The sequence below is a fragment of the Phascolarctos cinereus genome, unplaced genomic scaffold (assembly GCF_003287225.1).
Source record: "Phascolarctos cinereus isolate Bilbo 61053 unplaced genomic scaffold, phaCin_HiC Scaffold_3;HRSCAF=262, whole genome shotgun sequence".
NCBI lineage: Eukaryota > Metazoa > Chordata > Mammalia > Diprotodontia > Phascolarctidae > Phascolarctos > Phascolarctos cinereus.
The window spans coordinates 39758319-39783337 of record NW_027555736.1 but is presented as its reverse complement, the minus strand read 5'-3'; the positions used below and the strand labels follow the sequence as shown (position 1 = coordinate 39783337).

The following is a 25019-nucleotide window of genomic DNA, read 5'->3' as shown; positions in this document are numbered from 1 at the left end:
ATCGTATGTTTCTATAACCTCTCTTTTAAGTGTTGTATTGCTTAGAGCCATAGGATTTAGAGTTGGAAGGGACTTAGAGGCTCTCTAGGCCACCCCCTCATTTGATAAATGAAGTAAGTGAGACCCAGAAAGATAAGGTGACTTACCTTTGATCACACAGGACAGAGATTTGAACCCAGGGCCTCTGGTACCAAATCCATCGTTCTTACTCACTGTACGTGTAGGTTGCCTTCATATTTTCGTTAGGAGGAGACCTGGGATGGGGAGGTTTGGGGTCAGTGTAGGAGGCAAGGTAGAGGGAGAGAAGGATTGAGTGGGATGATGCCTATATGCATCATACAGAAACAAAAGTCGGGGAGGATTTTCGATTCCATACAATTCAGCAAACTTTATTAACCATCTTCTCTATGTTATACATGCTTTTGTAGTAGGGTTCTGTTTCTGTCTCAGTTTCTGTTGCTTCTTTGGGCTAGTAGTTATAGCAAGGCCCACCAACTGTAACATGTTTAATGTAGGAGCGACTGATAAAGTCTCTAAACCAGGCTGTCTATTCCTGCTTCAGTGGCAATGGCAGTCTCAACCACGTGACTGGATGCTTGCAGTACCAGGGCTTCTAAATGTCTGTTACACTCTGTGGAAAGATGTGAGAATGTAATGGGATATAGAGGGGTAAGCCAAAAGAAAATCTGGGGTGAGATTAAGGAGAAATGTTGAGTTTGAGGTGCCTGTGAAACATATAGTTAGAGATGCTTGACAGATAGGTAGTACTGCAGAACTGGAGCTGAGAAGGGAGACAGAGGCTGAATGTATGGATCTGGGAGTTGAATGCATAGAGGCCCTGGTTAGACTAATTGGAACAGATGAGCTTGTCTAGACCAGGGGTTCTTAACATTTTTTTGTTTCATACACCCCTTTGGCAGTCTGGTTGGACTCCTCAGAATAATGTTTTTAAATAATAGGAGAAAATGATAAATTTCACTTAGAGGTTAGTGAAAATAAAGATATAATTTTTGCTTTCCAAGTTCAGTGACTCCCTGAAATCTATACCCAGGTTAAGAACCTCTGAATTAGAGAGAGAGATTAAAGAGAGCAATGCACCCAGAATAGAGAGCCCTTATGTACATTGATACCTTTTAGCCTTACGCCAGATTTAATCAAAACCAATCAGTGCTTTTGAAAAAAAAAGTTCTTTTTGTACAAGATTGACAAATATGAAATACCAGGTGGTTGTTTTGAAATGGACCATATCTTTTTTTGTCTGTTAGATTGGCATTTAAAAAGAGAAGTTTTATTTGTAGTGCTTAAATATTCAGAGTAGCCAATGAAAAGTTTTTCTTTACACCGTGTAGCCTAGCACTTATTGTACTAGTAATGTTGTTGTCCCTTGCGTATTTAATTTCTTATTTTTATTTCTGTTTTGCTTACTTGTAGACATTTGGCAGTAGAAATTATCTTCTTAGAGTACCGGTATGAGCCCTTGTACTGGCAAATGAATATATAGCCATAAGGAAATAAGAATTTCATATTATCAAGTATTGTTAGTGATTTTGAGGGTTGCTTCTTTTAAGTCTTCAGAATGTGCCAGTGGAGTGTTGTAACCTAGGCTTGACGATACCTGTATACAAGAGAATTCTTTCCTCAAAGTTATTTTTGTGCTTTGTTGGTAGAACTGGTGACTTGTGACAGTTACTGATCCTAAGGGCTCTTAAATTGACTGAAGATGCTGTTAAAATTCGTGGCAATTTGAGGACCCTTCAAGAATGGCAGTAGTCATAGTGCAAAGTTCATAGATATTTAGACAATAAAGCAAAGTGCTTCTGATGTTTGGGTGATTTTTCAATCTTGAGTGTCTCTAGCCATCAGTTGAAAGTTAATGTTTTTAGATAGTATACTGTTAGGAGAATTTTAGACTTTTATATACATTATTAAGTAAGTGAATAGAATTAAGTTGTGTCTTTTTCTGTTAGGACAGAAGATAGGTATTTTTTAAAAATCTGTCAAGAGACATTGCTTATTATTATTATTCTTATCATTTATTTATTTATTTATTTATTTGCTCAGAATTTGAAAAGTGCTATGGTCCTGAATTGAGTTCAGTCAATTTTTGCTAAAACCCACCAAATTACTAGAGTTTGTTTGTTAAAACCTGAGAAAATCTTTAATTATAATACTGTGTTGTGAATTAATGCCTTTTTTCTTCTTTTTTAATTAGTAGAAGACAAGAATGAATGCACTAAGCGTGCCACGGAGAATAATCTGATTTCTCCAGATATGGATTACAGAGCTGGTTCTTCATTTGAACTCTCACCATCTGATAGCTCTGATGGAACATACATGTGGGATGAAGAGGGTTTGGAGCCCATTGGAAGTGTCCATCCATGTGGAAGTTATGAGTCTTCAGAAATGAACAGCATAGTATGTATGGATTTGTACAACTTTTTTGGTGAATCTAGAAAGATAAGAAATACTCATTTTTTTTGAATTGGTGTGTGAATTATTTATGTAATGTAACTGACATGTTAGAGGTAGAGGAGCAGTGCAGAACAAGGCAAAGACATGCATGTCTTCATGCAGTGTGCAGTGCATGAGTCCTTTTGGTGTTTTAGCCTTTGTACCATCTTGGTAGCTTATGTTTTGGACTTGCTACTTCAGTATTTTGATAGTTTGTCATCCTGTGTGATTCTTGTGCAGGTCCTTACATAAATCTTTCAAGAAACTAGAGGTCTTCTTATAGGTCTTCTGATATTTCATGCTCTTACTTCATGATTGGCTCATCTTCTTCTCCTTTCATACATGGACTTGATGATGTCATTGTATTTTTATTAATAAAATAATATTACTTGTGTTTTTACCAGCATGTTAGGTAGCAGTCACAATTTTTCATTGTTAAACAACATGACATCACAGAAATGCAAAGCAGTATAATTCTCTGTGGAAATGGTTATGATTTAAATAGCTCAATATATTTAGATTTGTAGTGGTCTTGAAATGATGACCCTCATTTAAAAATCACAGTTTGTTATTGTAGGAGATGTTTGATATTCCAACAGTCTCTTCAAATGCTAAGTGAGATTAAATTATAATTTTAGATGTGTTTCATTACTATTCTCTGGGTACTGGGAATTAAAAAAAAATTATTTTGCTGTCTTGGTCTGCTCTCTAGCAGAGAATTTACTAAGGAGCTATCCCTTGGCAGTCAGCAGGAGAAACCAAATGAATGAACAATGTCTATTGCCCACGTTATGACATGTAGTTAAGATAAAAAACCTGACAGGCCTGCCATCGGTAAGTGGGCCCAGAATCAAGCAGGAAGAGGAGAGTAAGTTGGCTTGCCTTTAGGAAATTGAAAATTTTTTTTTTTAATGATCCCAAACTTCTCCCAGAAACAGATTCCTGTGTTCTTAATACTAACATTTTACCAAATACAGTCTGTGGAATTAAAAATGAGTGTACACAGGGTAATGGAGAGGTATGTGGTAGATATGAGTAGGCTTCAACATAAAACTTATGAGGAACTTTCAAGAGGAACTAGAGTCAAAGATATCATTAGAGAAATGTAATAAGGCCACAAGAAGGTGGGTTGATCATGTGTCAGGAATGAGGGAGGATAGGTGGACAGCTCAAGTGCTCCACAGATATCTTTGTGATAACAGGAGAAAGTGAGGAAAGGCCCCAGCCTTTTGGAAGACCCCTTCTGGTGAATTCTGGGAGGGCATAGACAAGAATGGAGGTAAAAACCAAATTGATTGGATTGTAGATGCTTTGTTTATGACATCTATTTTTTTAATATATGAGGCAGTTGGGGTTAAGTAACATGACGTTACAGAAATGCAAAGCAGTATAGTTCTCTCTGGAAATGGTTATAATTTAAATAGCTCAGAGTCACACAGCTAGTGAGTGTTTTGTGTCTGAGGCCAGATTTGAACTCAGGTCCTCCTGACTTCAGGGCCAGTGCTCTATCTACTGAGCCACCTAGCTGCCCCAGTTTATGACATCTTGCAGTGACTACCTTTGCCTAAAGAAAATTGAGGATCTTGTGGCATCCTTCTTAGTACTTTAAGCCCAGGTAGCCAGGTTGCAAAACAGACTACTCTATAGACCATGCAGGTTGGACAGTTGTAGAAGTTGGAGGTGGAATGGAGGGCCTATATAAACATGTGAGATCATATGATGATGTTGAAAGAGGGAAGTAATTGCTCTAGCAGCAACTGGAGTAATCTCTCTCACCCTCAGTTTGTTTCATTAACAACCCCCCAGATCTGTTTATTGGGTACTGGAAGTGTTGCCGGGATTCCTGGTCTAGGTCATCTCATTCTGCATTTCCTACCTCAAGATTTTCCTACAGATTGATCAACAGATTAAAGTTCTATTTCTCAGGCTGGGTGACATATAGACTGCAGCCTACATGGCAGAAGGCAGTCCTCTACTGAGGAAAACTAAAGCCTCAGAGGATTTTCAGTAATTCTTTTTTTCTTTTTCTTTTTTTTTTTTTTCAGTAACTTCTTATCCACTGATACTACTCCCTGACCACTTCAGTAGGGCAGGAGGCTTGGGGTAGACTTGTATCAGCTATCTTTCAGGGCCTCAGAATGCACCTGGCCTGGAATTAAATCACACTGCCGGACCCCTCTTCATTCTTCAGCACAAGAGTGAACTTTTTCATGATCAGTAGCCTAAAAACCTTCTGCTTAGAAGTCTAAGAGGAGGGGTATCTATTGATGGAATTGGTTCACTGGCCCCATAATGGTAATACCTGACATTTCTGAAGTACTCTGAGATTCGCAAAACATTCTCATAGCCCTGGATCTAGAGCTGAGGAGATCTCCAAGACCATTGATTATTATCCCCTATCCCCCCCACCATCTTGTACTCTGCATACAGTTATGGTCCTAACAACAACTCTTTGAGGCAGGTATGACAGGTATGATGATTACCATTTTACAGATGATAAAAGGGAGGCTGAGGTACTCCAGACCTCTCAGAAGAGGAGTTATTTTAATTTCCTAAATAAGTTTGCCTTCCATTGTGTAGGATATAGTTCGCTGCATCAACTGACTTGAAAAGCAGGCCAAATGAAATTCCACAGTGGGCCAATTGGTGGGGAAATCCTTGAGTGAAAAACTTAGAATAATGTGACTTAGGTTAGTAATTCCACAAGCTTCTCACTATAAGCAAAAGATGCATTTTGGGGCACTTAATGGCTTAAACTGAGGGTGGGAGAGCACATTCTAACTGCTGTTGGAGCCGTTGCTTTGTTACTTTAAATATTACTATGTGATCTTAAAAGGTTCTATGAACTTGAGAATTACATGTGAAATAAAGTATTAAACCTAAAGCTAAAATTAATTTCTTATTTTTATGTAGTAGTGTACATTTATTTTGACAACTTTTTTTTTACAACAAATTGTGAAATGTAAGTCTTGGCTACATTTAAATTCTGTTCATTGTCATGGTGGATTTTTTAATGAGAAATCCCTAGTGAGATGGCATTTCATTCTGATTTATTCTGTTCTTAAACTGACAGCTGATTACAAAAGGGTAGCATCATTTACGACACTGATTTACTTCTTTCTGCATCATACTCACATTCCAGATGTGACATCGCTAGTACAGAGTAAAAGGAAGGGACAGAGATTTGGACTATAAATTGATTTCTCCTAATATAACCTGCCATTATGTTTATTCTTTTTTAAAAGTTGCAGAATACTGCTAACTGATAAGTTAACTAAAGTCCCTCAGTCTTTTTCACACGAATTTCTAGTAAGCCAGTTCTACTTCATTCTTTGTTTATGGTGTTGAATTTTCCATCAAAGTACAAATCTTCACCTTTATTCCTGCTCAAAATTACTGAAATCCTTTTGAATTATGATTGTGTCATCTAACATATTAGCTGTCTCTTCTAGCTTTGTGTCATCTACGAGTTTATTAAGCATATCTTCTATTTCTTTATTGAAGTCCATGATAAAAATGAAACAGAACTGGGGACAGAACTCTTTTTCATTCCATAGCTGGAGAACTGCCTACAACTTGACATCAGTAAATTAATCAATACACTTTGGGGGTAATGTAATACTCCACTTAATTGTACTTTTATCTAGCCTATATTTTTTCAGTATGTTCATAGAGACAATAATAGGGAAGTTTGAAGGTGGGGTAGGGTTTGGGAGGAAAGATGAGTTTAGTCTAGAATATGCTGAGTTTAATATGTTACATTACTGGACAACCAGTTCGAGATGTCACAAAGGCAGTTGGAGATGTGAGACTTCAGGTCAGCTGAGAGGTTAGGGCTAGATAAGTAGATTTTAGATAGCCTTCTCAAGGAGTTTAGCCACAAAAGACAGGAGAGTGGGGATGGCTGGACCAAGTGATGGTTTTTTGGATATGATAGAGAAGTTGGCATGTCAGTAGGCAGTACACAAGGAGCCAACAGACAGGGAGAGATTGAAGATAAGTCAGAAAGTGGAAATGATCTGCTGGAGAAGATGGGATGGCCTTAAGAAGGAGAAGGGCCATTTCATCTTGTGAGATGGGGGTTAAGGAGTAGGTAGAGACAGAAGGCAACTCAGTGATGTGAGAATAGAGGAGGGAAGATGGAGGTATAGGCCTCAGTTTTTTCAGTAAAATATGAGGCAGGGTTCTCAGCTGGGTGGGGGAAGTCTTGGGAATTTTAAGGAAGAAGGAAAAAGGTTTGGAAGAGCTGCTTTGGTGAATGAGGAGGTATAAAGGTGAGGTCTCAGTTGAAGTTTTGTAAGATGAATTTGTAGTGGACCTAGTCAGCATGGTTGTATTTTCCCTCCATTCAGCATCACTATGTAGAAGTGAAGGCAACAGGAATGGTGGGAATGATCCAAGGCTTAAAGTTAGCATGCATGATTGGCAATATGTTAAAGGGATGAGGAACACAAGAGAAGAAGACAGTATAGAGTTAAATTAGTTCATGAAGGGGTCAAGATGGGAAAGGATGATGGCGTGGGAGAGAACTGAGGGATCAAGGGATTGGAGATTACAGTCTAGACAAAGAGCAGGGTTTGGTAATGGAAGGCAGAGAGAGAGACAGAGTGGAATGCCAATAGATTATGATCAGATAAGGGAATTTTAGAGTTCATGAATGTACAAATGATGAATTTGTGGGTGATGGCAAGATCAAGGGTATGACTATCCTTGTGTATGACTGAGGTGGGCTGGAAGAATAAGATATGGAGAGTGAGTAAATTGAGGAACTAGGAAGTTTGAGGCAGTAACATTGTGTACCAAAATCCTCTCATATGAAGATAGGAGTTAGGGAGGAGAGAAAGATTGTGAGCCAGATGCTGAACTCACTGAGTAAGAGAGGTATATCATGGAGCTTTGTAGACAACAACTTCCTAGATTTTGACTGGGTGATACAGAGAGTCAAACAGTGGTGAAAATGATAATAGCTACATTTACATAATGCTTTAAGGTTTACAAAGAACTTTACATGCTTTATCTTACTTTACCCACAGCAATTCTGTGAGTAGTTGTTTTAGCTATATAAATCTAACCATTTTGCAGATGAGTAAACTGAGGGTCAGAGTGATCAGATTACTTATTTTCTAGGTGCACAACTTTTAAATGTCAGGATTTAAATCCAGTTCTCAGTTCATAAGCACAAAACCTTTTTCATTTTAGCATGTTGCCTCTCATGATATGATTCAGATGTGATTCATATCATCTGAATTGGGAGGAACTTCTCTGGAAGAATCCCATAGGAATCTAATCTACACCTGAGCACCAAGCAGGAAGACATCTCTACAACACCTCTGAAAAATGGTCATACAGCCTTTCCTTGAAAACCTTTAGTGATAAGAAACTTAGCACTCCCCAAAGTAGGCCATTACACTTTTAGAAACTTCTTTTGGTTAGGAAGTTTTTCCTTACATTGTGCCAAAAGGTATTTTTTTAGCATCCAGGAGGAGAAGGTGAAAGGGCTCAATGAATGATTTTCAGGAGAACAAAGTCATCCTTGAAAAAGTGTAAGTAATAATGCTTTGAGAAGAATAAAGAAAAATAATTTTAGGAGGCAGAGATGAACCTAAGCTTTCAGGAGTTTGAAGGGTAGAAGAATGGAACTCAGGAACACTCAACCATTTGAGCCACTTAATCGATTTGAGGCTTTTCTGATAGAGAATGGACTTGGACCCTCTGGAGAGGTTGTAGTTTCCCATACTCCAGAGAATAATAGTGAGCAATCACAGGTACTGCCAACAGACTCCTAGTAATGATCAGAGGAGGGAAAAAATGTGATTCTGATATTTGATGATGAGTTCCTCCTAAAGCAAACCAAAGTGGATCATGTCAGCCTGACATGAATAATTGATATGGTGAGCTGCCTTCCCAAGATGTGACTAACACTTGCAGGGCATAATTAAAAAGGCTGAGGGGACTAACACTGTATATCAAGATTCACCCTGTAGGGAAATCTGTGAGCTGAATGGCACAGATATGATGGGAGAATACTTGGTTGAGTAACATTAGAGGAAGAAACTGAGAAAGAAGCTGATGATGAATTCTAGAAGTCAGTCACAAAGCTAGTATGGAAGCTAATAGTTTGAGCAGTGAGTACACGTTGTAGGTAGACAGATTTCTATTCAAGATGAAAAATTCCCCTTAGGACAGTTCAGGACTGGAATTGGTTGTCTTGAGAGGTTGTCTGGAGAGATAGAGATAGAGGTCTTCAGGTAGAAGTTGGATGACCTCTTGTGGGGCATTTGTTTATTGGAAGGAATTCTTCCTCAGGTGTGGGTTGTACTAGATTACCCTTAAGGCTCCTTGTGATTCCAAGATTCTGTAATTCCATTTGTTAAACTCATAGTCTGCAGAGGAAAATTAAATGATGATTTAAAAAATCATTCAGTATGAAGTTTTAAAATATTTAAATACTTATAAGTTTTAACAATAAATATTTAAGTGATTGAGTTTTAAAATTATATTTAATGTAACTTTTATAAGGAATTTTCCCCTTATAATAAATTAACTTTGGCTTCTTTAGTGGTAAATGTGTTGTCTTGACATGAATTATAGAAAATTCTTAAAGGCAGAAAGAGTTTAGATTTGTTGTCAGGGGATAGGGACTTTGCTACAGATCTTGAGTAAAACTACATAATGATAAAAATGGTGTTTTAGGAAGGTTCATTATATGTTCAGAATAGTAATAATAATAGTTAACATTGTTATAGCCCTTTATGGTTTGCAAAATAATACTTATTATCTTATACATATATTTATATAACATCTCACTTAATCTTCACAGCATAAATTAGGGAAAGAGAATGGAGATGGGAAGATTATTATAGAGATGTAGTAATACAGGAATCAGATAGTAGGGGCTAGGAGTAGTGGGATGGAGAGACTAGATAATTACAGATCTTGGTGAGTGATTGGATAAAGTAATAGACTAATCTTACTCCTCATTTGTTAGATTTTTGTTTTTTCAATTAACAAAAGTCTATTTCTTTACCCTCCCTTCCAATAAAAACAGACAAACAAAAGCCGCCTAACAAACTTGCAATGTCAAGCAAAAGAAATTCCCTTATGGCTATGTCCAAAAAAAATGTGTATTTTCTTTATGTTCTCTGAATTCATCACATCTCTGTCAGGTGGTAGATAGCATGCTTAATAATCGATCCTCTCAAGGGGCAGCTAGGTGGCGCAGTGGATAGAGCTGTGGTCTTGGAGTCAGGAGGACCTGAGTTCAAATGTGGCATCAGATACTTGACTCTAACTGTGTGACCATGGACAAGTCACTTAACCCCAATTGCCTCACCGGCAAAAAAAAAAGAAAGCAAAAAAAATGAAAGCAAAAAAAAATATCAGTCCTCTCTAATTGTGGTTGGTCATTGTGTTGTTCAGACTTCTTAAGGCTTTCAGAGTTGTTTGTTTTGGGTGTTGTCCCCGCATAAATTATTCCCTTAGTTCTGCTCACTTCCCTCTGAATCAGTTCAAGTGAGTCTTCTTCCTAGGCATTATTGAAATTATCCTCTTGTTTGATAAATGAGGAAACTTAGGTCCTGAGAAGTCAGGTGACTTGTTCTCCCTCCTTCAGTGATTTGTGCCTCCATCCCACAGGAAAGAAAAACAAACAACATGCTTTCTGGGGTCTTGAATCAAACCCTTCCCCTTCAGGCCTACATAGTTAGAGCCTCTTTTGTGCTTTTATCTAGTCTAGTCTATATTTTCACTGTTTGTGCTTCCCAAGTAATAGGTTGTCCAAGAAATGTGTTGACTGTCCTTTTTCTCTAGCTTTGTGCAAGAAGCCCATTGTGTCAGGAAATATTTTCCTTCAAAGCTGACTGCAAACAAGTGCAAATCTGTTTTGTGCTTCTATGTAAACTTTATCATTGCCTAGCAGATGGCTGGCTATCTTACACATCGGGCAGAGAACTAAAAGAGCTGATGGACCAGGGTTTCCAGGAGAGTGCCACCTGGTGGGGAAACTCTGACATGACATGCCTTTACTGGGTTATTCTTGTTTGTCCTTCGTTCTTTAAGAGGACTGTGACATCAGGGAGGTGATGCCATGACATGCAAGTGAATTGGATTTAAATGAGGGAGGGCTGTGCAGAGTCACCAGCCTCACTCTCTTCTCTGAAGCCATGTGGGTCCAATGGCAAGCTACAGATCAGGATGACTGGAGATGGCCCCCGATGCAGTGGGAGACCTTGGCCTTTTTGAACTAAGGTCTTTGACGGTTCTCAGTTTGACTGAGGCAAGGCCCATTTAGTGATTAAACCTAGGTAAGATTGAGGCAGAGAATGGCCTCTTTTACCTAGTCAAAATAAAAAACAAAACAAAACAATATGGGAGGGGAAGACCCTCAGGGTTTCTGGCCAAAACTGAAACAATTGCTATTTACAGTCATTCTGAGCCATTCAGGGCCGAGACTATGGTCAAGTGGGGCTTGGCCTGGGACCTGTTGTTGGCCAGTTCACTTGCACTGGGTTATTAAATAGTGACCCAGTGCTTTCCTTTGGGTTTGAGGAAAATAATGCTTGAACCACAAAAGCAAAGTGACCTGCTTGTAGGAGTACATAAGTGTCACAAGTGTCATAGATGCCACATATGGGGGCTCATGACCGCAAGGATAAAAGTGGATGATTGGGAGGATGGTGGTGCCTTTAGCAGTAACAGGAAAATCGAAAAGAGGAAAAGGTTAGGGGGTAAAGATAATAATTTCTGTTTGAACATACTGAGAGTTTGAGGTGTTTATGGGGCATTCAGTTTGAGTTGTTTAAAAGGCAGGTAGTGATGTGGAACTGCAGCTTGGCAGGAGATTAGGAAACTATATATATATATATATATATATATATATATATATATATATATTTGGGAATTACTTGCATAGAGAAGATAATTATACTCATGGGAACTGATGAGATGATGAAACTTGATAAGGGAAAGTAGGAGAGGGCCTAGGTCAGAGCCTTGAACTTACTCGTGGTTAGTGGCAATGACTGGATTAAGATATAGCAAAGGAGACTAAGAAAGAGTGGTCATACTGGTAGGAGGAAAAACATTATATTGTCATGGAAACCTAGAGGACAAAGAATCCAGGAGGATCAGCTGTTTCAAAGACTGCAGAGAGATTGATAAAAAAATGAGGATTGAGAAAAAGGCATTAGATTTGGCAATTAAGAAATCATTGGTAACTTTGATTATCAGTTGATAGAAGAAGTTGGAAACCAGATTGCGAGGGTCTGGAAGTAAATGAGAGCAGAGGAAGTAGGGGTACCTAGTGCACGTAGGTTTCTCAGGGAGTTTTGTTGAAAAAGAGAAGAGAGACATAGGGTGATAGCTAGTGATGTGGTCAGGCAACAGAAGGATCCAGTAGATAAGATGAAGATCAGACAGAGAATGGGAAGATAGAGGGGGCAGTCTGCTGAAGAAGAGGAGGGGGGTTAGGATCAAGAGTGTATGAAGAGGGGTTTGCCTTGGCAAAGAGAAAGGCCATCCCTTCATCAGAGTTAAGAGTGAAGGAGGACATAGTGGAACAAGGTGTCTGAGTTATGTGAGATGAGAAGGAGGGAAGAAGAGTTAGCTTCTGGCAAATGGTCCAATTTGGAGAGAGCAATTTTGGTTGAATGATAAAGTCAGACAATAGAGGGTTAAGAAGAGAGAGGAAAGGAAGTGGAGGCATTGATCGTAGACATTTTTCTCTGAAAACTTTTATTTATTTAGCAGTTAGTTTAATTCTCACTTAAATGTCACTACTGGCTCATAAAGGCAACAGAAATCATCTCGCTTTCCCTGCAAATGGTTCCATAAGGTGGTGGTTTAGATATCAGTGAAACTTCAAAAGAACATAGGCCTCTATTAGACACATTGACCAGGGGACTCTGATGCTTGGCTGATAGATTGCCATGTGCCCTTGATGCCTATCCATGTTGAATAATGTTCTTACTATGGCCAAGTGAGTCTCCTTTTGTTTGTTAACTGTTATCTTTTGGAGAACTGGAGAAGGCCTTTTGCAGTCCTAGCACACTCTACTAAGAGTGCTACAAAGGCATTTCAGAAAAGTTAGTTGTCCTTAGCAGTTGTCAGTCTCTATCAGTGGAGAGAGTTTGCACGTAGGGAATACCCATATTGATTTAATTGAAAGGCCACAGCCTTTAACTCTCTACCCTTCCCTCCTCCAAAAAAAATGTGATGTAAAAACTTGTGATGTAATATTAGAAGTTGTTTCTTGGTCAAAGCTAATGCTTATCATTGTGTGGCTAAGTGGTAGGTTTGATTTGAGAAATTTTCTGATATTCAACTTATAATAAAGAGGAACGTTTTAACTTGGAACGCTTAATAAAAGAATTTACAGCTGGAACAGGCCTCAAATATAACCAGATTTCTTCACAGGTGAGGAAGCAGGTCCAGCATTGTTTAGTGACATGATCAAAGTCACAGAGCAAGTGGATGGGAAAGATAGAACTGGAACCCAGGTTTTGTGGCTGCCAGACTGTTTTTTTTAGATAATGATTATGTAAAGTTAATTTTCTTTATAATTCCTTAAGGCTCTGTTACTGTACCTTAATTACTTGCAAATCATCTAATGTCAATTAACTTGCTAAATAAAGCAAGTTTAATAGTTAAAAACATTAAAAATATCCATTATATTAGTCTTTGCTTTAGGGAATTCAGCTTAAAGTTTTCAGTATAATTTATTCTTTAAATAAGCCAAGTGTTAATTATGAGTTGTACGTAATTAATATTCCCATGGAAAAATTTTTGAGTCTTGAATTCTGATTTCATCTAAACTATTAGGTAAAATAAAACCTAGATATAGATGAAAGAATATAAATAAAATGTGCAATATGTTTGTTTCAAATTTAGGCTGGCAAAGCCCTTTTAGGCTATTATAATATTTCAAAATCTGGTGTTCTTGGTTGGTCCAAATCCCTTAACCTGACAGAATATTTTATACTGTTCTTGTGCAAGTGAGGGAGAAATATGGATTAGAAAATATTAGAGCTCATGGGATCAAGTTATTCACTGAATAGTTATTGAGTAGGTATTCGTAGTTCCATGTCAGCTCTGAAGGAAGGTTCTACTGTAGGTATTGGTGCTTGGATCTGTGCTAAATTGAATTTAGTTGTAGATGGCGTGTTAACTAGTACAAGTATCCCAAATGAAATAGGCCTACTTGCCCCTTAGATGTGGGTATCAAAGACACTTACTTGTTGGCTATGTCTTAACGGGGTTGGACAAGATTAGGGGTTCTTAAGCTGGGGTCTGATAATTAGTTGGTTTATTTTTAAACTTTTAATAACTTTCATTATTATTGGATCCCTTTGTAATCCTCTTAATTTTATGTATTTAAAAACATTCTGGGTCAGGTTCATAGGCTTCAATAGATTGCTAAAGGGATTCATGATATAACAAAGGTTAAGAACCCCTGTACTGGAGATCTGAAGAACTAACTCTGAAATTGTTATTCGGTGAGATAATATTTGTACTACTTACCTCAAAGGATGGTGAGGAGGGTTTTGTATAAGCCTGTTAGCTCTAGACAAATATACATATTATTATCTAAGCAAAATTCACACGTTTTGCTGAAGATATTTTACACCATGCATAGATTTTATAACAGAGAAGAAATGAAATTCCATTTGATAATTGATCTGAAACTTGTTATGTAATATTAGAAGTTGTTTCTTGGTCAAAGCTAATGCTTATCATTGTGTAGCTAAGTGGTAGGTTTGATTTGAGAAATTTTCTGATATTCAACTTATGATAAAAAGGAACGTTTTAACTTGGAATGCTTAGAATTCTGTTCCCCTTTATTTCTACATACATTTTCTTTTTACTTAGGCACTTAATAAATATATGATTGTTGAATGAATTGTGACATAGCTCATCTACAAAATAAATTTCTAAGGCATCACGTGTCATAATAGCAGTCTGTAGGTAGCTAAAAATGTAAAGACATTACAGATGTTGTATTGGAGGCACAGCTTACAGATCATTGAGAAGGGCTATCTGTAGGTAAATGAAAACCTCAGAATAAAAATGTATTTAACAAATATGATAGGACTTCGCTGAAAGAAATGTGTGTATTAATACTCACAGAACTGGAAGGGACCTTAGAGATCACCTCATCTAATCTCTTCATTTTGCAGATGAGGAAAGTGGAGACCCAGAGGTACTGTTTTACCCCTGTCATTCCTTATTCAGATAAATTAAAGCAGATTAGTTAAGACTGTGGTATATATGTTCATTAGTTAGAATATGTTGATATGATTGTATAAAGTTCATGGTTTTTAAAAAGTTTAAACTTATTAAATGTAGTAATTATGAGTCTTTTCACACCATAGTATTTATTTTTGTTTTGTGTGTATTTTATTAAGAAAAAATGTGCAGAAAACTTCAAAAGGGAGAATATTAAGAATGAGTTGAGAAAGGTATTTGCTGTCCCTGTTTAGAAATCAGAATTGTCGTAGTAATACTGTTATTAAATTTTCTATTATAGTTAAAAATAAACTTATGTATAGTTAGGCACTGACACCTTATCGATAAGTCATGCTAAACTGCAGCGAACATTGTTCAGTGGAGTACCGCAGAAAATTAACCTTGTACTTTTTGGGAAACCTGCATCAATCAAATTGCAAAAGTTAAAATTAACCTGAAGATGGTACAAACCATGACTTTAATTTGCTCCACAGAAGAATAGATTGTAAATCAAAGAATTTAATAGTCCAGCCATTTCATTTTTCAGATGAGAATACTGAGGACTTCCTCAAAGTCATTCAAGTTATTAAGTGTCAGAACTAGGATATCAATCTACATCTTTTGTCTCTAAGCCCCTAGTGTTCTTTCTACTCCACTAGGATTAATCTTTTCCATGATTCATCTAATAAATTAAGCACATGCTGCACAGAAGTACTATAGGAACTTGGATGGTACCTTTATTGTAAGGAATAGGGCTTAATTTATCATACTCTCATGGCTTCTCAAATATGTTACTCTTTGTAAGGTAAAGTAATTAATTGGGAAACTCCCCTAGACTGGTAAATATGTGATATAGGGTGTGTGTATGTGTGTATTTGAGGGGGAGAGGAAGAAGGAGAGGGAGAGAAAGTTGGAGAGAGGAAATCCCAGTATTACTTTTTTTTCATTATTAAAATTTCAGTGATGCTTTTAAAAAATATCTAGTGTAATTGTACAGTAGTCACAGGGGGGCACTGTTTTCTTTGGTGTGGCTGTTCTGTGTGCACATATCTTTTGCCTGGTCCGTTTAAACTTCATGAATTGTGAATGTGTCTGTAATTGGCTCCTAGGCAGATCATTCTATATTGGCTTTAGTTTTCAAAGATAGAGAGTGGCTGTTTAATTCAGCATGTACATTTTAATCTTTGGAAGAATATTTACTTTTTGCTGACATATAAGACAAAAATTTAACATAAATGAAAATTAGAATTTAAATTTAGCATATCTCAAATATCATTATTCAAAAGTCCTGTAAATAAAAAAAAATACAGTTCTTGTAACAGGCCAGTTTTAGCTCTTCAATGTGAAGGAAAATTTTCTTACAGTCTAAAACCTATAAGAATAATGTGGGAAAAACCCCAGCACATAAATTCCCACCACCTCATCCTGTAATCAGATAATCAAAATAACTTTAAAATAATTGCATAGGATTTTATATGCAACTGTACCCTTTTAAAGTTATTTTAGATAGGAGAAATGTAGACCATTTACTTGAACTTTTACCAAGTAGCACCAGTGTTATCCATTGTATTTACCATTAGTTTTGTTACATTATTTCATGTTTATTGAGAAAAATAGAAAATTATTGGTAATGTGGTCTAATATTAGTGCTAACAGTCTCAAAAGTGACTACAAAGACCCCATACGTATTATCCTCTTATAGACTTTTCTATTGCTTAAATATAAACGTAATATCAGGAAGACATTAGGACAACACATCTGGACTCTCTTCATTAACTTATGTCGCTTGCTAGCAATAAGCTGCTAGTTGTAGATTTTGGCCCTTGAAAAAGAAGTGGTATAGTGTAGTAGAACCAAGCCATCTCAGCTTGCTGAGCAGTAGTTTTTTCTAAAATGAAGAAGTCAGACTAGATGACCTCAAAGATACTTTCCATCTCCATCTCTACAATCCCATGACCAGGGAATTTGTAAGGTTCTTTTCAGCTCTAGAAGTTATGAACTATGATTAGTGTGTACATATTTTTTAAAGCACAAAGATAAAAGATATATTCAGGTTAAAATTAAATGATTTAAAAAAGCACAAATATGTGAGAGACATTCAGGGTAAAAATAAATAGTAAATCACTAATGTGGAGTATTTTCTTCATGTAATAATGAATTATAATAAGATATTGGTGCCTCCCCACTTAAGAGGAATTTTATAAATGAAGATTTTTACAAAAGACTTTAAGATCTATGAAAAATCCTAGGGAGACAATTTGGTGCGGTGGAAAATATTATTGGATTGCAGTAAAAAGGCCTGGGATTTAGTCTTGGCTTTTCCCCTATCTAGTTGTGTGACCTTGGGTAAGTTGTATAACCATCCTGGGGCTATTCTATAATAACGATTTTGGATTAAATGATCTCTGAAGTATGTTCCAGGTCTAAAATTCTAAGCATTTAAAATTAGTTGATAATGCCCATGCACTCACGTACATCTCTCTGTCTCTCTGTCTCTGTCTCTGTCTCTCTCTCTCTCTCTCTCTCTCTCTCTCTCTCTCTTTCTCTCTCTCTCTCTCTCTCTCTCTCTCTCTCTGTCTCATTTAGGGAAGTTAATATTCCAAACAATACACTAGCTAGCTGATATTGAAATATTTTGTTTTTTTAAATTTGTTATTAATCTTTTGTTGTTATTGCTGTTTAAGATCTATAATTATAGTATTACTGCTGATGCAGATTAACAGCTCCTTTTAAATTTAGAGAGTTAGTTTTAGAGAGTTCCTTGAGAGCACTGAAAGAGTAAGTGACTGGCCTTGTTCACATAGTACGTGACAGACAGTGACAGAATGTGCACGGGTCTTTCTCAAACCTTCGGAATCTGTGAGTAGTGACTCCAGGGCTGGCCCTCTTTCTCCTGGAACATTGCCTCCTCCAAAAACCAATAACCTTATCTTTATTTTGTTTATGTTTTGTGTGTACTTACGAGTAGGCACATGAAATCTTAGATAGACTATAAGCTTCTTGAGGGCAGGAACTATTTGGTTTTTGTCTTTGTATCCATAGTATTGAGCACATGGATGGTTTATATAGGTGTATTGTTTGCTTACCTCATTCATATTATTGATAATAATTCATTTAAAAATTAAGTGGCTTGTAAGTGTGTGTGGCTGCCACCTTAATTTAAGCCTCCATTACCTTTTATCTGGACTGTTGTAGCAGTCTTCCAGTTGGTTCCATCCCTCTAGTATCATCTGTTTTCCAGTCCACCTTTATACACAGTTGCGAGAATAACCTATCCAAGGCACAAGTCTGAACGTGTTGTTCCCCTTCTCAAATAACTTGAGTGACTTTCTGTTGCCTCAAGGAGAGAATACAGACTCCTTCCATTGGTATTTAAAGCTTTCTGAAATCTGACTTTAACCTGTCTTACCTGCCTTTTTTAAACATAACTCTCTATTCTCGCATTTCATTCTTGGAATTCTCTCTTCTGATCTTTACCTTTTAAAATTCTTATCTTCCTTCAAGGATCAGTTGAGACAGGCCCCAGGAGACTGCCCTGAGTCCTTCAGCTGCTAGTGTTCTCTTCTGCCTCAATTTACCTTGTATAATCACTTACCTGTGTATACCTGGAATCCTCTCATTAGAAATGAAGAAATTTTTATTTCTCAGTGCTTAATTCTTAGTAGGTATTTAATAAATATATGTTGACTTGAATCGTGGAGTCGTAGGTGCTAGGCTAAAGAATTTGAACTTTATACTAGCTGTGTGACCCTGGGCAAGTCACTTAACCCCGATTGCCTCACCCCCCCAAAAAAAGAATTTGAACTTTGATGTTGAAGATTATAATCATAATTGTTAATTTATAGTATTTTAAGGTTTGCAAAGCACTTTACAAACATTATCTCATTTACTCCTCTGAACTCCGTGAGTAAGTACTACAGGTATCATTGTCCTCATTTTACAGATGAGGAAACTGAGACTCAAATTAAGTGACTAGTCTATGGTCACACAACTACTGAGTATCAGAGGTGGGATTCGAACCCAGGTCTCTACTGACTTCAGATCCAGCGTTCTTTCCACTACACCATGCTGCATTTTATTCAGGGAATAGGGGTCCATCAAAAAGGTTTTGTCAGAGGAGTAATAAGACACTCCAGGCATTTAATTCAACACGTATTTATTAAGTATTACCACATACAAGGCCCTGAGTATAAAGAATATATTTGGTAGTCAGTCAGCAAGCATTAATTAAACATTTACTATGGGAGAGAAGAGAGGAGGAAAAACAAATTAAGAAAATATTACAGTTATCCATTTAGGCAGTAAGAGGAAGCGAGTAATGACGGTGGGGATGGAGAAAAGGGATGAGCGCCAGAGATAAGTTGTGGACGCAGAATCTGTAGGACTTGCTAACTGATTAAATAGGAGAGGGGAAGAAGGGAAAGTCGTTGAGGAAGCATGATCCGAGTGCACTAGAATCAGAAAGGCTGACTGTGTACTGCTTACTTGCTGTGTCACTGCAAACCAGTTACTTCAACTCTCTGGGCCTCAGTTTCCTCATCTATGAAATGAGGAGGTGGATAACTTTTAAGAATATTTACAATTCAGATATTCTGTGGGTTTATGTGTTAGCAATAAAAATTGTCCACATGGAAGAGTGGAGAAATAGTAGTGCCACTGACAGAATTTACAAAGTTATGAGAGGAGCAGGTTTGGGAGGAAAGACATAAATTCTGCTTTGTTCACGTTGAATTTGAGGATCTAGTAAGACATCTAATTGAAAATGAATGGCTGGAGCTTGGGGGAGATCTCAGTGTGGAAAATTCTCTTATTTCATTTCTGTTCAATAAATTTTTCATAACATTTACATATTAATACTCTTTAGGGTTTTAAGAGCTATTGAGCATCCTGGTATAGTTTGGATAATTTAGAGGTATTCCAACTCAAGTCACTCTTCCCTTTTACTGGCCTTTGTATAGTTTGCTGTACTATTCTCAGTAGCCTTTGGAAGCACCACCACAAGACACCTCTACCTCACCACCCACATATTACTCCATTTATCTCCATTATGAAAATTTGCTAACCTGTAGTTTCAGGAATTATTACCCCACCTCCCTTCATACTTTTTCCCAACCAGACTAAACAACTGTCCCTTTTCAGTGTGAACAGCCCCTGGCAAAATTGGGAAATTTTGTCTCTGGTACCCTCCTACTTTTCAACATGGCATTTGACTGGGGATTGAACATGATAATCAAAAAAACTAGGCTTTCATGTCTGACTTTGAAATAAATTGGTTAGCATGCACTTGGACAAATTATTTTCTTTGGACCAGCTTCTTTGCAGGTTAGTTTGATCACAGTTGGACTACTGTATCTCATTGTATTCTAGCCCTGTCCTGCCTCCATGAATTTGTGTAGGCTCTCTCCCATCTCTTTAACATACTTCCTCCTGCTCTGTCCTGTTCAAATATTCTTCTTCCTTCAAGGCCCAGCACAGGTGCCTTTCCCCACATGAAGCCTTCCCTTATTCTGTATCTCTTACTCCCTAGAGGATTTTGTTTAATTGTCTTCAGGTGCTGTCTTCTCTGTGAAGCCTTATTTCATCTTCCTAAGTAGTTGTGTTTTCCCCCTTCACAAAATGTCTTGTATTCATTTATCTCTGATCATGTCACATGTCTTCTTTTTTTCCCTTAAGAGAAAGACGTTATTTTATTTTTGTTTTTGCATATATATATATCACCTATCATAGTGCCATGTCACAGTTGGTTTTTAACAGACGTTTTTATTCGGTAACATTCTACCTTGAATTATTTGTATTTGTATATCTATTGTGTCTTCATTACGATGTGGTGACCTCTTGTAGGAAAGGACTGTGTCATCTTTGTAATCCCAGCATTTAGCATGGTAGTAGAACTTAATAGTAGCTGACATTTATAGAGTACTTATTATGTGCGACACACTGTGCTAAATGCTTTACAAATACTATCTCATTTGGCCCTCACAGCAGCCCTAGGAAGTAGATGCTGTTATTTTCCCCATTTTACAGATGAAGAAACTGAGACAAACAGAGACTAAGTAACTTGCTCAAAGTCACAGCTAGTTAAGTGTTCGAGGATTTGAACTCGGGTTTTCCTGACCTCAGGCCCAGTTCTCTACACTGTGCTTTCCTCAACTTAATACATATTTGTTGACTTACCTGTTTTCTTCAAAACCTCTTTCTTTATCTTTCCTTTCTTTCTTCTGTCTTGTGTCAAGAGACAAGATGACCATTCTTACCAAGACTTAGCATCCATCTTTGCCTTGATTCTATTCCCTTTTTCCTCTCCCAGGATCTTATTGCATCAGTCATTTTTCCTTACTATCTTCAGTCTCTCTCTTCATGGTCTTCTCGTAGGCATGTTTAGGTCTTTCCTATCTGTCCTATTGCACGACCATCTAACCCGATTACTCCATTGATCTACAGCTCTGTTTCTTTTTCACTGGCAAGAGTTCTTGAAAATTATCTATACTCACTACTGCTTCCTGACTACCTACCCACTCACTCTTGCAGCCTACATAGAACTTTACTGAAACCGTATCTACAAGGTCACACATTAGTGACCTAATAGGCAAATGCAGTGACCTTTTTATTTGTTCTCATCCTCTTTATTCTCTGCAGTATTTGCAGTTATTGATTAGCTAGCCCCTCCTTCATAGTCTCTTATTATTGCTTTCCTCCTACCTTTATGACTACTCCTTTTTACTCCTCTAGTCCCCTGAATTTCGACATACTCTTAAGATTCTATAGTCATTTTCCTTCTTGCTGGAATAGGGGTTTGATAATTAACTAGAATTTGGGATTTGTAATTCAGAGGGACAAACATTTCCTTACAGTCCTACAGTTTGGATTACCATAGTCTTGAAAGAAGGAAGAAAATATTTATTAAGTACCTGCTAATGTGTTAGGTGTTGTAGTGCTTTACAAGTATCATCTCATTCAATCCTCATAACAACCCTGGGAGGTAGATGGTATTATTATTACCATCTCACAGTTGAGGAACTGGGCCAGACAGAGGTTAAGTGATTTGCCCTGGGTCACACAACTACTAAATATCTGAGGCCAGAGCTGAACTTAGATCTTCCTGACTCCAGGCCCTGCCATCACTCCACTGTGTCACCTAACTACCTCTAATTTGAGGAGGAATTACAAGGAAAGGGTATCAGTACTGAGAATAGAATTTGCCATCTAGTACTGCATCCTTTCTGCTCCCACCTCCCTGCTGGGTAGAGGTGTTCCTGAATTCTTTTCAGGATTTTTCTTATAATCGTTTGAGGGAGGGATGGTATTTTAGTGTGGATGTTTTCTTTGATCACTGCTTTCTATTGTCTATCCCCCTTTTCTCTGGAGATTTAATCAGCCACTCCTTATTTCAGTGGGCAGCTAGATGGCTCACTGGATAGCTTGGCATCCACTTGGGCTCGGCATCAGGAAGGTTCATCTTCCTGAGTTCAGATCCACCCTCAGACCTTACTAACTTTGTGACCATGGGCAAGTCACTTAACCCTGTTTGCTTATCTGTAAAATAAGCTGGAGAAGGAAATGGCAAATCACTCCAGTATTTTTGCCAAGAAAATCCCAAATGGGGGTCACGGAGTCAGATTTGACTGAAAAATGACTGAACTGAACCTTATTGCAATAATTCTGCTCTTTTTTAGCCCCGTAGCATTATGATAGCCTCCACTGTCCTTTCCTCTGCTGTATTTTGGAGTTTATTTGAGACAAAAAGGTTGGTTTTGTTGTTGTTGTTGTTGTTGTTTGTTTGTTTTTTGTGCAGCCACAAGCTCAGAGCCCCCATTTAGGAAAATTCCTAACATTTGGGCTGAATTTTGTCCTAATTTAATTTTCTACATATTCTAGTAACCTCTTCATTTGACACAAGATTAGGATATCAGAAACTTTTAGATAAAAAAAACCAAGGAGAGTATATTACAGTCTCTGTTACTGGATAGGCACAAGGAGGGGAAGTTGAGGCAAGAGCATTTCTTTTTGGGAAACTCCCTTCAGTTTGAAGAGCTAAGTATAGCCAGTAGCTTCAGCTTGAGTCCTTCCTTTGGAGATACCTGTAGAGGCACCGTGGACCTCCTGCACCACCTTGATCTCTTTCTTCTCTGCCAAAGCTTTTGTTTTCTTTCACTTTGTCCTTTGGTTTTTCCTTTTAGTTTTTTTTTTTAATTGGTTGATGAGCCTGTGCTGTGCTGCTCATGCTTTCCAAATTAGCTTTTTAAATCCCTAGCAGGGCCACCAGGGTAGAAGGAATATACCTTCTTCTTCCTCTCAGTCTGTCTTCTAAGGCTGTGTGAGGCTTTTCCAGAACATGACTTAAGTCCACCTTTCAGCTCACCATGAATTAGTTGAGTCATCATTTTGGAGCTTCCCTCCACCATGCCAACGGTGCATTCCGTCTGGGAGCCTCCATTTTAGGGACAGGTCCAGGCCAGTTTTGCTTTATTCAGTCCCTGGCTCTACTTCTGCTTCTCCACTGCCATGCCCCTGGGGTAGGTACATTTTTTCCCTCCTCCCCCCCTTTCCGCTCCCTTTTAAGTCATGTCTTCTTCCATTATAATGCAAGCTTCTTGAAGGCAGGGACAAAAGAACACTGCTTGATACATAGTAAATACTTAGTAATTGCTTGTTGCCTGCCTGGCATAATTTTGCTCTAACCAGGGATGGGGAACCTCCTTGGGTACAGCCTTTTGACTGAGTCCGAGTTTTACAGAACAAATCCTTTTATTAAGGAGATTTGTTCTGTGAAATTTGGATTCAGTCAAAGGGCTGCACTTGAGGATCTATCTTTCCAACCTTAGCTCTGTTTATTTTTTTTCAAGCAACTTTTGGTATAGTCAAACTAAACCACTTGCCTGCTCTTATACCTTCTTACCATCATAACTTTGCTCATTTTGATTCCCTTGCCCAAAATGTCCTTCCTTCTACCTCCTACCACCCCTGTTAAAATCTTGTAAGGCCCAAAGTGACTGTTATTTCTTCCTTAAAATGTTCCCAGATTTCTCTTTCCCTACCCCAATCTAGAAGTGGTCACTTCTTTCTTGGAATTTTCATGTCAAGTTCACCTAAGTCTTTTCTTTTCGTAGATTTATTAAGTATTAGAGTTAGAGTGGACCTTTAATCCTTTCATTTTCCTTAGAGTATTCTTGAGAAATGCCTTCAGATTTGGTGTATGCCTTTGATAATTGACCTAATAAATTAAATGAGTCACACAGTTATGGAGACTGTAGGGTCCTCTTGGTTTATAACAACCTTAAATCTGTTGGACATTGTTGGAATGTTACCTCCTCCTTAATGCTTAACTTGCTTAACTAGCATGTGAACTCCATGAGGAGAAATGCTGTATCTTATTTAAATTATGTCTGTAGTACTCTGGAAATAGTAGGTGCTAAATAAATATTTAAATTATTAAAGAAAAATGTTAATTTATTGCTTTGAGATAATATAAACACTTAGCAATTCAGCGGATGCTGGGAATGAGTTATAGTAAACTGAGAATTAATTCTTGTTACCTTAATTCCTCTTCTTACTGCTTCAAAGATCTGAAATGAATATATGGGAAAGCTATCCACTGACAAAAGGACTGATTTCCTCTTCTATCCATCTGATTACTCATTGTCTACCCTCTAGGACAAGAAAGTAGTGTTTAACCTAGAGAATGTTGTAAGATTATCTCTGCTTTGAATGATGATGTGTAAACCTGCCTATTAGGTGCTAGGTTGTCCTGAAGCCTCTAGCACAATAAAAGTATGGGTTCACAGGGTTTATAGATTTTAGATTTATATTGGATAATATAATAACTGCCAAATTTTTAGAGCTTTACAATTAATAGATTGTTGGGTAACTCAGCTTTTACTGTACTTAAGGAATTTTTCTATTGACTTCTCTAACCTGATAAGGGACAGACTATAAAATGTTAATGAAACTATTTAGAGATAGAGAAAATGGAAAAAGTTCAAATCTCTAGCCCTGGGGTTCATTGTTTTTCAAAATGTGCTGACATTTAAAAAATTTTGTTCTTCCATAGCTTCCCAGGGTGGGAAATTGGGGGTTGGGGATGGAAAGGGAGAAGTTAGGTCAGAGTACAGCCATGGTTGGTTTTACCCATAGGTGGAGTAGGTAATTCTTTACCCTTTTTATATGTGTTTATGTATGTGTTATTGAAAGAACTCCATGCCCCAGAATATCTCTCCCATTCTGCCTTAAACTGGAGATTCCTCGAGGTCAACTGAATGACTGCTGAGACCCAGAGTAATGATTAATGAATTAATATCAAATTAAAAGATATCTCTAGTGTACTGTCCACAGAATTCTTCCCCAAGAAC

The 25019-nt window shown here is 37.6% G+C and overlaps 1 protein-coding gene across 7 annotated transcripts in view; it reads left to right on the top strand.

The window, feature by feature from the left end:
• Positions 1–25019, top strand: part of CCSER2 (coiled-coil serine rich protein 2) — a 120525-nt gene that overhangs the window by 20172 nt on the left and 75334 nt on the right. For 6 of the 7 annotated variants that reach the window (XM_020994702.2, XM_020994705.2, XM_020994701.2 and 3 more), the window contains exon 3: positions 2213–2415. In XM_020994702.2, coding sequence (XP_020850361.1) covers positions 2213–2415 — 203 coding nt within the window. The remainder of the gene's footprint in view (positions 1–2212; positions 2416–25019) is intronic. The other variant, XM_020994704.2, reaches the window with a different exon arrangement.